This window comes from Artemia franciscana, chromosome 3 (genome assembly GCF_032884065.1).
Source record: "Artemia franciscana chromosome 3, ASM3288406v1, whole genome shotgun sequence".
Taxonomy (NCBI): Eukaryota; Metazoa; Arthropoda; class Branchiopoda; order Anostraca; family Artemiidae; genus Artemia; species Artemia franciscana.
This window is the reverse complement of record NC_088865.1, coordinates 53044377-53056815: the sequence shown is the minus strand read 5'-3', so window position 1 is coordinate 53056815 and position 12439 is coordinate 53044377. Positions and strand designations below refer to the sequence as shown.

Genomic DNA, 12439 nt, shown 5'->3' with positions numbered 1-12439 from the left:
TTGAATATCTAGGCCAAGAGTATTTAAGACTGATCAGAGAGGTAAACCAAGTTCGTTTCGGAACAAAACGAGCAACTAGCATTATCTAGTAAGATCAATTATAAAAACTACAATACAACCTAGATGTGGTCTTTTTCAAACAGTTCGTGTTAATGAACTGTAGTAAGGAGCGACCCGACTCAATAGTAACCGAAACTCTAAAAAACGAAAGTTTGATACCAATAGTTACAGAAAAAGAATCGCATTTTTATGCTGATTTTAAATATATAAGTTTCATCAAGTTTAGTCTTACCCATCAAAAGTTACGAGCCTGAGAAAATTTGCCTTATTTTAAAAAATAGGGGAAAACAACCCCTAAAAGTCATAGAATCTTAACGAAAATCACATCATAAGATTCAGCGCATAAGAGAACCCTACTCTAGAAGTTTCAAGCTCATATCTACAAAAATGTGGAATGTTGTATTTTTTGCCAGAAGTCAAATCACTGATGCGTGCTTATTTGTTTTTTTTTTTCAGGGGTGATCGTATCGACCCAGTCATCCTAGAATGTCTCAAGAGGGCTCATTCTAAAGGAAATAAAAAGTTTTAGTGCCATTTTTAAGTGACCAAAAATCAGAGGGCACCTAGGCCCCCTCCAACCCACACTTTTTCCCCAAAGTCACCCGATCAAAATTTTGAGATAGCCACTCTGTTTGGCTTAGTCGAAAACCTAACAACTATGTCTTTTGGTACGACTTAATCTCCCACACTCCCCGGAGGAGGGGCTGCAAGTTACGAACTTTGACCATGGTTCATCTATAGTAATGGTTATTATGAAGTGTACAGACGTTTTCAGGGGGACTTGGGATGGGGGTCACACGGAAGGATCTTTCCATGGAAGAATTTACCACGAGGGAAGAAAATTTCCATAAAGGGGGCGCAAAATTTTCAAACATTATTATAAAAAAAACTATGAGAAAATAAATAATTTTTTTTCAACTGGAAGTAATGAACAGCATTAAAACTTAAAATGAACATAAGATATTACGTATATAAGGAGATTTGTCTCCTCCACAATACCTTGCTCTTTACGCTAATATATTTTTAGTAATTTTACCTATTTATTCAGCGGCCTTTGTGATTCAGGGGTCATTCATAAAGGTTTGGGACACAATTCAAGCCTTAGTGTAAAGAGCGCGGTATTGACGAGGGGGCGAACCCCCTCATATACGTAATAAAAATACACAAATATAGAAGTTTGTTACGTAATTTAATTCGTAAGGTACATATGTTTATTACTAACAAAAACTTTCGTAAAAAAAAATCTAGTTGCGTTTTTATGAAACCAAAAATTGGAGGGCAACTAGGCCTCCTCCCCCACCATTTCTTTATTGTCAAAATAGTCCGATCAAAATTTGAAAGCCATTTAGCAAAAAAAAAAAAAAAAATTCAAATTTCGTTTTAATTATTCACGTGCAGTGAGCCAAAATCAAAACAGCCAATAATTCAAAAACGTTCAAAAATTAAATATAAAAAAAAAACAAGTTTTTTTAACTGAAAGTAAGGAGCGACATTAAAATTTAAAACGAACAGAAATTATTCCGTATATTAACAGGGTTGTCCCCTCCTCAACACCTCGCTCTTTAAGCTAAAGTTTTTTTATTGTTTTAAAAAGTAGTTGTAACAAAGAGTCAAACTTTAGCGTAAAGAGCGGGGTGCTGAGGAGGGGACAACCTTTTTAATATACGGAATAATTTCTGTTCGTTATAAGTTTTAATGTCGCTCCTTACTTGCAGTTAAAAAAAACTTGTTTTTTTTTATTTAATCTTTACATGGAAGGAATACAATAACCACATTTACCAAAAGGGCAAAATAGGCATATTTATGTGCATTTCTCCCTAAAATAAACGGTACATATTAACCAAACCATAACTTTAATAATACAGGAAGGACTCAAAACAAAGCAAAAAATCTGGCTCATTTTATACAATTTAAGGTTGGACTTGAAAAAAAACTTAAATCAGATAATTATGATAAAATTTATTAAATTGAAATTGAGCTTTCTTTTAGTTTTTCTAGTGCTGTTGGGTAATACTTCCCTCCCAATGGCATTGACAATTACGGAACAGTGCATTTTAAATACATGATAAAGCAACCAAATTCTTATTTTTACAGTTCCCTATACTCTTTGGGCTTGCGACTAGACATAACCAGTTACTAAGAGATTACGTGGAGAAATACAAATAGTTCGTGTTTTCTTATCTGCCTTATCCGCTTGACTTGTATAAAAAATTGATGTAGGTTGATAAGACAGACTGATTTAAACTAGGTGAAAGATAAAAGAGCCAGGTTTCCCTAAATGGTTTGTTTTCACCAGGCATATGCGTTAAAAACAAATTTATTCGATAATTTGAATAAAAATTGCGGGATATTTGATAAATATTTTGGGTTTTCGGGGGTAGGCGGATACAGACACCCGCCCCCCCTACGTGCCTGCTTTATTTATCCCCTGCTATTTTATAATAACTAAAAACAAATTTATATCAAAGACCTACCATATTTTGGAAAATTTTCGGATGAATCCAAATAAACATTGAGCTTTAACAGAAATCTAGGCTAAAAGTAAAATTAAACTTGTTTTGAATTTTTTTTTTCAATTGTGGTCGGTGCAGCTGCATTGTCAGATATACAAACAGTTTTTAATTCCAATAAAATCTATACAGTTTATAGGAATAAAGATTTCTCTCTTATGAGTTTTACATAGAGTGCGTATCCATCTTCGTGTAAAAAAAAGTTCCATATATTCGTCGGAAACACTGCATGAATATAGTAAAGTAAAAGAAATTAAAAAAAAAATGTGGGAACAAATGGTAAGTGCGGGTATTGCGGAAAAGAGGATAATAATTTAGCCCATTTCCTCATGGAGTGCCAGGAGCTTGAAAGTCTTAGGGATGAAATTTGGGGGGACCATCGGTTGGTGCTACTTTCTGATATCCTGAGGTCTTCGAAACCTGGAACCATATGCAAAATGGCACGATATGTGGAAAAGGCGGGAGAGGCTTAGTCGAGCCCGAGTGAATGAAAATAAGTATTGTTTTATATTGGGTTTGTGTTGTATGCAGTGCTGTATTATTAAATCATGTTGTGTATAGCCGTAGGGCTCAAATAAACTTTCTTTTTTTCTTTGTACTACATTCCATTGTTAGGAAAATAAAAAGTAAACTCAAGCAGTCTGCAGCACAATTTTACTTGAAAGGAGAATATATATCACAAGGCCAAAATATTGACAAAAAAAATCACAAAATAATACGATTCAGTCTCTCCAAAGAAACATCAAGCTCCCAGCTGTTTATACAGCTCTGGGACGTAGTCATCATATTGAGCTTGAAAGAAGTTCCCAGCGATCGGCTGATTGAGGTTGTACTTTTGGGCGAATTTGCGAATTGCAAACTTTCCTCGATTATCCCCAGACCTTAAAAGAAACAAGTTTATTAACAATGAAAAACAAACTTAGCCATAATGAAGAATCTCTTGATTAAGCGAAAGGTAATTCACTAGAGAACCCCCGGAAGAGGACGGGGAATGTGGAGGGCGTGCGTCCTCGTGACTCACAGGGTTTAATGTTTCACAAACAATTTCTATTGACAATTGGCTAAGCATACTACAAGTAACAACTAACTGTAGCGCTGAGCTACCTGAGACTAACATAGCAGCACACTCTCCTTTTCGACCTCTATCTATTCAAAGCTTCACTCTTTAGCTCCGCTACCACGAAGTTACAGTTTCCTTTAAGTCCTTGCTTAAGACACCCTCCCATCCCATTAGGGAAACGAACTGCTTTTCATTTGGACCCCACATGGATGGCCAAAATGCACACTTTTTAACGCTGTTATCCTTCATTCCAAAAATAACCATATTTAAGTTTAAATAGGGAAATGTCCTTTTATTAGACAGTGAAAAAGATACAAAAGGTTCTGGACATTTCAATGATATGCACAGTGACCGCCAGCAAATAAACCAGCGTTAAAATTAAGACAAATGATATTTATGCTGACAAGAAATAACTTCCAGATTACAAATGCTATCTGGTTCATTGCCTGAGAGGGTTCAACAACAAGGTTCATTCCAGGTCTCGAGTTATAAAGTTTGCTTCTTAATATTGCCCCTAACGTAAATTGAAGTTTGAAAAAAAAACGTATCCTGAAAAAAACGTATAAATCATAAAACGTATCCTAGCCGTCTTAACCTTTCTCCACTATAGCCCTAGAGACTAACGTCGAGCCACATTTTCCGTGCAGCTTAATGTTTGATATACCGTCAGTCAAATGAGTGCCCAAAAACTACCCATGCACAATATCTCTGGGAAAAATTTAATAGATTTGCTTCTAATATTCGAACCTTAGTTTGCAGAGTTACCTTCTTTTTCTCATCAACTTTTTTTCAACTGGGAAAAGACACCATGCCTTGGCTATTCTACTCTGCATCTTCGCTGAATCAGCCATTTTTACTACGCAGGAAACACTATCTACTTTATCAATTTTCTCGGTACTTAAAATTACCCTCATTTATCCTCGGTCTAAAAGTTAGTCTTGGTGGTACTCATTTTCAAACACATTTTTGTAAATTGAATTCTCAAAAACTCGAAAATTTCAATACTTTTGGTAACATTTCTATCGAGGACATTCAAATCATCTGCATAATATAAGTCTAAGGGAGTTTTATCTTTCCATTTGGTACCATGTTCTCCTAGAGCATTTGTTAAGACAAAGTTCATCAAAATAATCCACAAAAGCAGAGATAGGACACACCCCTTCTAACTCCTGATTCAACACGGAACCAACTAAAAACCACAATTCCACCTCACACCAGCAACAGCATTTTCGTATATAAATATAAAATAAGTCCAAAGTAATCAACTAATTCAAAATCGTCAGATGCTACAAATTCGCCACACATTTGCTACAAATTCGCCACAAAATGCTACAAATTCGCCACACATTTCTACAAATTCGCCACAAAATGCTACAAATTCGCCACTAATTTGCGAAACATATAAGACATATACTAAGCACCATTTTTGGATACTGACGTTGCAAATATAGCCTCACATAATTTGTACTCGCTGTGTTTTATTTAAGAAAATCGTATTATAATCTAAACAGTTTTTAATAAAAGATTCCAATATGACCCCAAGATGAAAAAGGTGCGACATGAAAACTCATACCAAATTAGTACCTGGGTTTGGATCCTTGTTTTGTTAAGATTTTAACAGGCTGTGACATGTCCACCATTCTGTAAGAATTTATATACGAAGCCTCTTTTGAAATGAGTTAATAATTTTGTGCAGTTCATGTTGCCTTGGCTGTTCTGTTTTGACTGAATATCTCGAAATATTGATTCAGGGTCATATAAGGGTACAGGAGGGCCCGAAAAGACAAATGCCAGTTCGGTTACCCCTTAATCTGTTTCTTCGCTGACAAGGGCAATAGGTCTCACAATTTGTGAACTAAGTTTATTTATGATCCGTTGTAAACGCAATACCAAGATGAGCATATGAGAAGAAAAAAAAAACAGAAAAGAGAGAGATAGAAAATGACAAATATAAAAAAACAAATCATAAAATAAGTGCAGAAGCACAATAATTAACCATGTAATTACACAATACACATAATGAGCACAATAATTAAAAAAAAGCGATACACTTACTGTTTTGAAAGGGAACACAGTGGGTGTACATTAATTCCTTTGTTATAAGCTTCGATGCATCTGCTGATAGCAGCATTAGGGTCCATAATACCGTATCTCCTATTGGCCCAAGGTAGGACACCCGAGGAGATATTTAGCATACCAGTAATAAATTGACTGGAGTGGTTTTTTTTCCTTTATTGAGAAGGAACGCCAAAAAGATGCATGTTAGAAACGATTTGGCAGGGCATATGAGTTATACAATTTAGCTAGTAGGCGGCGATTAAACGAAGTTTATTAGATACTGTGCTGCCGTAGGCACTGGACGTCCGGCGCTGGAGCTGACGGATGAGGAGCTCAATTTATGGTAAATTGATTTTAAAAATGAAACATGGACAAGCACAGGGACCCATTTACGGGAGTGAGGGGGGGATGGAAGGGCTAAAATTTGAAACTTCACTCAGTGAGAAGTTCCTTCACTTACTGTCGTGCAGTATTCTCTTACTTTTTTTTTAGGAATTTGTCGCGAAGACCCAGCACAGCAGCAATCTAACTTCTGAACAAACTCTTTGATACAGCAAGTCTTCTGGACCGCAGCTTTATTCAACCTCGCCCTGGAGGGTGTGCCCTTTAAGGGTATGGCAGTGAAATATGCAAAAGCTTAAGGATAATAACCTTCGAAATAAATTTATTTATGGACAACCCTTACAAGAACAAAAAAAAAGGTTACCCCTTTGTATGGCACTATGGGCTACAGCATTAAAAGGTGTCAATGTAAACTAGATCAAACTTACCCCTTTGTATGGCACTATGGGCTACCACTTTAAAAGGTGTGAATGTAAACTAGATCATACTATGCGTTTTTGGAAAGAATAGAACTTCCACATTATATTAGTTTTATAATAAAATAGCTGGATGCAGTATTTTTGAAAGCATAGAAAAATTTGTGTTGGAACTATTTCCCCTATAGAAAAAGCCCGAGTGCATAGAATAGTTTACCAAGTAGCGCACAAGATAGAAAAGAGAAGGACTGCAGCAGCTCAAAAGGTGTTATGTTTCTCGCCTTACATTCCAAAGGATAAGGAACTCTCTTGAAATCCGTTTTGAGCTTTTCAACCATTACTTATAACCACTCGTTTACATTCTGGTAATGGTGTTTATTGGGGGAAGGGAGGAGCATGGCTTTTAGATATTGAAAAATATGCCTAAAACAAGGTATTTACTTTCTGTTTTTTTGGTGGCATGTTTGCTCCATATCATTTTTATTTTGTCTTTTCATTCTAAAAATCCCTGTCCACTCCTATTTCATGAATTGACGGTAGTGTTTGCTGTGTGTCAAAGAGGCAGCAAAAACAGTCATTGTCTTAAAAACTTCATTTCGCAACCATTGCTGTGAGGGATAAAAAGGGGTATGTCTTGGAAAGTATGAGAGTAGTAAAAACATCAGAGAATTAGACCAGACAGTCAAACCTCCTTCAAGGACCGGGTTGTAAGTCCTTTTCTTTTTTTAATGCTATAACATCTTTGAATTAATACAGCCAATTAATTCAAAGCCCTGACAGTTGGAATGTGATGTAAGTGTAAAGAAAGACTAAAATCCTTCGAGAAGTGGCTTCCCAGAGGTTTTCAACAGTGGGATCGTCAGCGAGTCAAGCATAGACAGTCCAACGTTGCAGTGAGTTTTTAGTGTTAATAGAGATGTATAGCTACCTGTTTGTCAATCGTGGTTCATCTGCACTTATTTTTTCCGCTTGCTTAAAAGCAAGGAGGACGTATCTATGGAGTCCAGTGCCTTGGGGAGGTCCTGCCCCAACATATTCCGAGAGGACTTCGCCCTTGCTAATGTCTTCGCCGGGAATGTTAACAACCAGCCAATGGTGCCATTCTCTAAACTTTGGCTCTTTTCGGCTTGGTGCATCTGGGTCTGGAAAATAACGACCCATTAATCTACAATGCAAATGATAATCATCTATGTTTATAGGAAAATACATTAACGAAAAGCCCTTTTCTTTGTAACGAAAGGTGTAACCAAATAAACCAAAGGTGTAAAACCAAATATCAAGCGGTTTCACCCCCAGCGATAGTTTTAGTTTTAGAATATATTTCTTTTTGAGTAAAAGCTGCATATGCGATTAAAATAATTGACATTAGACTGTTGTATACGTGCTGGTAGATGAAAAGTTAAATTAAAGAGGTAGTGTGGATCCTTTCTCCCTATAGTTTTAGTAAGTTTACCTTTTTTTGCTTCGTGTACACTACAACTATTTCGTAATGGGCGAGGGAGGTGAAGGAGGGGAGCAAGGCAGCTTTGAATATGTGTTAGAAAGGGGAACAAATTTTGCACCGATCCTCATAAAATAGTATAAACCACGGTTTTTTTTGTCTGTCTTCCAAGACTCTTCGGCTAGTAGGAAAATAAGACATAAGGGGTTAGGGGTAAGATAGAAGGAGGGAGAGAGGAAAAAAGATTACTGGGGACAAAATTTTCAAGATTAAAAAAAATTTAGCATGTGTGAAAGAAAGAGAGATGGTAATTTATACACAGAAAAAAAGTACTGTAAATAAAAGGATGGGGTATCCGTGACAGTTCAAATGGTCAAACAATCAATGTAATTTTACCAAGTTTTATAACAGTAATAATTTATTGATAAACCGCTATATAAACAGTAGAAGTGAAGTAACACAAAGAAAAGAAAAACATAGATAATAAATAGATAAACATTCCCTACGACACAGTTACAAAAGCAAACACATTTGCTCATTAAAAACGTAATTTCACAACTTATAAAATCTGCTTACAAGGCATACTTAAAAATTCTTCTTGGTGAAAAGACAAGTTATAGGCCCCAGACATATACACAATTCGCCACTACACCAACTTTGAAGAGATGCTTCATGAATGAACTAAAGGAAAGCAACTAAATCTGTCACTTCGAGTTCGAATGATTTGGAGCGTTCCAAGTGATCAAGTAACCTATCACTATCTTGTACCATAAGTGGAATTTGCAAGACATAGACACGAAATTATTTACCCTGACGTTCCATCAGCTATCCACCCTATACCACACTCTGATCAGCATTCTTTACCCATTTTTAAAAATTGAACAGATCAAGATGAAACAAGAGCTAAGAGCTCATATGGCACTTGTGACAAGTTCGGAAGAGCCAAGAGCTCATATGGCATGAGCTCTAGCCAAAATTCTAAGAATCAATAGATTGATTTAAAAGGAAAATCAGAGGCTTTATGCCGGTCGGGATATAAAATAAGAGCTCTGAGACACAAGGTTCTTCTAAATATCAAAATTTATTAAGATCCGATCACCCACTCGTAAGTTAAAAATACCTCATTTTTTTTGGATTTTCAGAATTAATCCTCCCTCAACTCCCCCATAGAGAGCGGATCCGTTCCGGTTATGTCAATCACGTATCTAGGACTTGTGCTTAGTTTTTCCACCAAGTTTCATCCCGATCCCTCCACTCTAAGCGTTTTCCAAGATTTTAGGTTTCCCCTCCAACTCCTCCTAATGTCACCAGATCCGGTCAGGATTTAAAACAAGAGCTCTGAGACACGATATCCTTCTAAATATCAAATTTCATTAATCACCCGTTCGTAAGCTAAAAATACCTCCTTTTTTCTAATTTTTCCGATTTAGCCGTCCCCTCACTCCCCCCCCCCAAACGGTCGAATCAAGGAAACGATTATTTCAAATTTAATCTGGTCTGGTCCCTGATACGCCTGCCAAATTTCATCGTCCTAGCTTATCTGGAAGTACCTAAACTAGTAAAACCAGGACAGATAGACCGACAGAATGATCAACAGAATTGGCGATTGCTATAGGTCACATGGTTAATACCAAGGGCCATAAACAGTTAGTAGTGACAGCAATTTATTCCATCCCAATTAAATGACTTGAGAAGTGGTCTGGAAATTTCCAAAAAAGCATTGGGGCTTCGACTGAAAGAAATATTTATCAAATGGATGCACAAGAGCTTCACTGTACACAAATCGAGAGCAGGATTTCCTTTCCTTTTCAAAGAGCGAAATCAACTTGTATATTGCCTGGAGTCTAGGACCTAGACCTTCAAGGACATCTGTATTTTGAGTTACTTATTACGATCCACGAGAATGAAGATTGTTTCTTGACAGTTCAAAGCATAGTCTAAAACGTGTAGTTTTTCGTATCAGGTATATTTCTGAAGTAGTCCAAATTAGACACTCAGCTAAGTTGATAGAAGAGTATGACGATATCAAGATGATCATGAAATTCCAAAAAAAACTAGATAATTAGTGTGAATCAAAAGAAGATGGATTTTCTTCTTGGTCAGCAAAAAAATACACACAAGTTCCATCTTTCATTTGCATGTGGGAAAATAGAGCCAAAAAGAGGCAATGGGATCAAAAACACTGGCGAATTCATAAAAAGCTTGAGGCACGAAACATGTGTTACCCATGTTCTAACAGTCAGTCAGGACCAAATCGCTTTTCTATATTTTCACTTTAACCTAGATCTGATGGAACTATTTTTGAAAGCATTAGACTAAGATGAAGCGTGTTTCCAGAGACTTGGGTATCTTGTTCCAAATCAATCAAGAAAAAAAAACTTAAAAGAGGTATTTTGTGAGCTTTTCATGGAGAAGGCCCATTTTTTGCACCAAGACTACGTCACGCGCGAACATCTTAGCGTCACGCCAGGAAAAAGTATAAAAGATCTACACGACTAACGGTGTGAGTAGAAAACGACGGGACCAACGCTGTAAGTAGAAAACGCCGCATCAGGAGGATGCGAGAGTGAGTCTGAAATCAGAAGTGATGAGTCGAAAAGTCCTGGTCCTTGAGGGTGTATCCAAAATTTTTGTTCAAGATAGAGATTTTTTTTTTTTTGGAGGGGTTACAAAAAACAAATCAGAAATTTGTTTGTATGCATTTTTATTACTTTTTTACAAGTCAAAGGAAAATTTCTAGGGGAGGGGGATAACGGCCTAGCTGCTCCTTCTTCGCTGGCAAGCGGGGCAACAGCTGAAACAGGGTCAAATTACTCAGCAGCCAGCGTAAATGAAAGTTGGTTCATTGCTAAATTCTTTGTAGATCGGTGTGCACAAGTATTTTGTGGTGTTGGATCATCCTATTTTCCCAGGGTAACACCCAGCATCCATCCGTCCAGATAAGGTAAAGGGAGATCTTCTAGCCCCCCCCCCAGCTCAATTATGGTACAAAATTTGTTTTTGGACACGACTTTGGTCTTATGATAGTTCACCAATTTCATTTATTCTTTGCCTTTTAATTTCAAATGTAATACCGCATTTCCCGTTTTTTTTCACTAAAAATTTTACTCCATAAGAGTTACAACTCCTGTTAAAAGTATTCAAGCGTTCAAATACCATCAAAATTAACTCTAAACACCATCTTTGGGATTGTTATAGCTCTTATAGCCCTCATAATATGAACACTAGCAGTTTGGGACAGTTGACGCAGAATGACGTTATCCCCAAACGCAAAAAATAGATTCGAGTTAATACAAGAATAGAGAAGAATAGCGCAAAATAACCTTAATTCTTCACACTTCTTAGATCTTTGTTACCCGTTTCTACAGTAACGTCTTATAATTAGTTTTGATATTTTCAAAAAATCAATTCATATGAAAAAAGAAGAAATAAAATAGATTAAAATAAAAATGTTTTCACTTCGACTAAATTTTACATACAGCTTGTTACTTCCCCAGCCCCTTTGAGGTTTGTGCCCTGGAAATTTGTCCCTTCTTCACTTCTAACTTCTTTTTTTCCTATGTAGGCCTACCCTAAATGTTGGGTTTACACCAATCATTAAATTTTGCTAAATTACTAAATAAAATTACTAAATTTAGCTAGATAATTACTAAATTTACCCTAATTACTACACTAAATTACTAAACTGTGGGTTTTGACAAAAACATAAGTCGTTCCATTAATTATAAACGTAAATAAATAAATATAAAAACTCCTAGGAATAGATAAATACTAACCTGTCATACAGAGGGTGTAGAAAGAATTCGGATCCGCATCCCAATGAACAGTAGGAGGATTTTTAACCTGAGTTGGAGTCAGCTCATTTCCTTGATCAGCATTAACACCACTATCAAAGTCAACCTTGTAAAATTTAATGATACATTATAATTTTAGTATAATATAATATAACTCATTTAATTAAAAAGGAAATAATTTAACAAATAAGAAAATATTTAATTAATAATAAATCATACAATCTTAGTAAAAATCGAAAAATATTCAGTCAATGAAATTATAACCTTTATCATTTATTTATTCTGAAAACAAAAATATTGAACACATATCCAGGTTGGTTTCTCATGTTGCATCACCCCCTAACGGACAGCATAGACCCTCTTCAAGACAGATCAAGCTTCCTCAGAGGCACAGTAGTTGGGTCAAACTCACGGAGATGTTTCAACCAGTTTGACCCCCCCCCCCAAAAAAAAAAGAATCTTACTCGTAAATTGGTCGTAAAAATTCAGGGAAAAAATATTATCCCGCTCGTTAGAGGAGTTTCAGAACGAAGGTAAAAAAAACTCAATGAGAATTAAACCCCTCCTTATTCCTTCTTTGGTAACCCCGTCACCTTTTACTGTTTTTTGTATTAATCAAGATAGTTCATTAGGAGATTTGACATTTAACATTCAGTAGATCTTAGGATATTTCCCTTTGGTTAGTCAAGAACCACTCCTTTGCTCAACGCATTAAGGAAGTTAGGGTAATATCTTTACCCATTTTTGTTGAAATTAAT

At 36.1% G+C, this 12439-nt stretch overlaps 1 protein-coding gene across 4 annotated transcripts in view; it reads right to left on the bottom strand.

Moving 5' to 3' along the window:
- Positions 1-3207: 3207 nt before the first annotated feature.
- The window catches only part of LOC136025404 (protein D2-like), a 29766-nt gene continuing 20534 nt past the window's right edge, over positions 3208-12439 (bottom strand). For all 4 annotated transcript variants that reach the window (XM_065701416.1, XM_065701417.1, XM_065701415.1 and 1 more), the window contains exons 3-5: positions 11664-11787; positions 7375-7588; positions 3208-3451 (exon numbers count right to left, since the gene is read on the bottom strand). In XM_065701416.1, the coding sequence (XP_065557488.1) occupies positions 3313-3451; positions 7375-7588; positions 11664-11787 (477 nt within the window). In that variant the 3' untranslated portion in view covers positions 3208-3312. The remainder of the gene's footprint in view (positions 3452-7374; positions 7589-11663; positions 11788-12439) is intronic.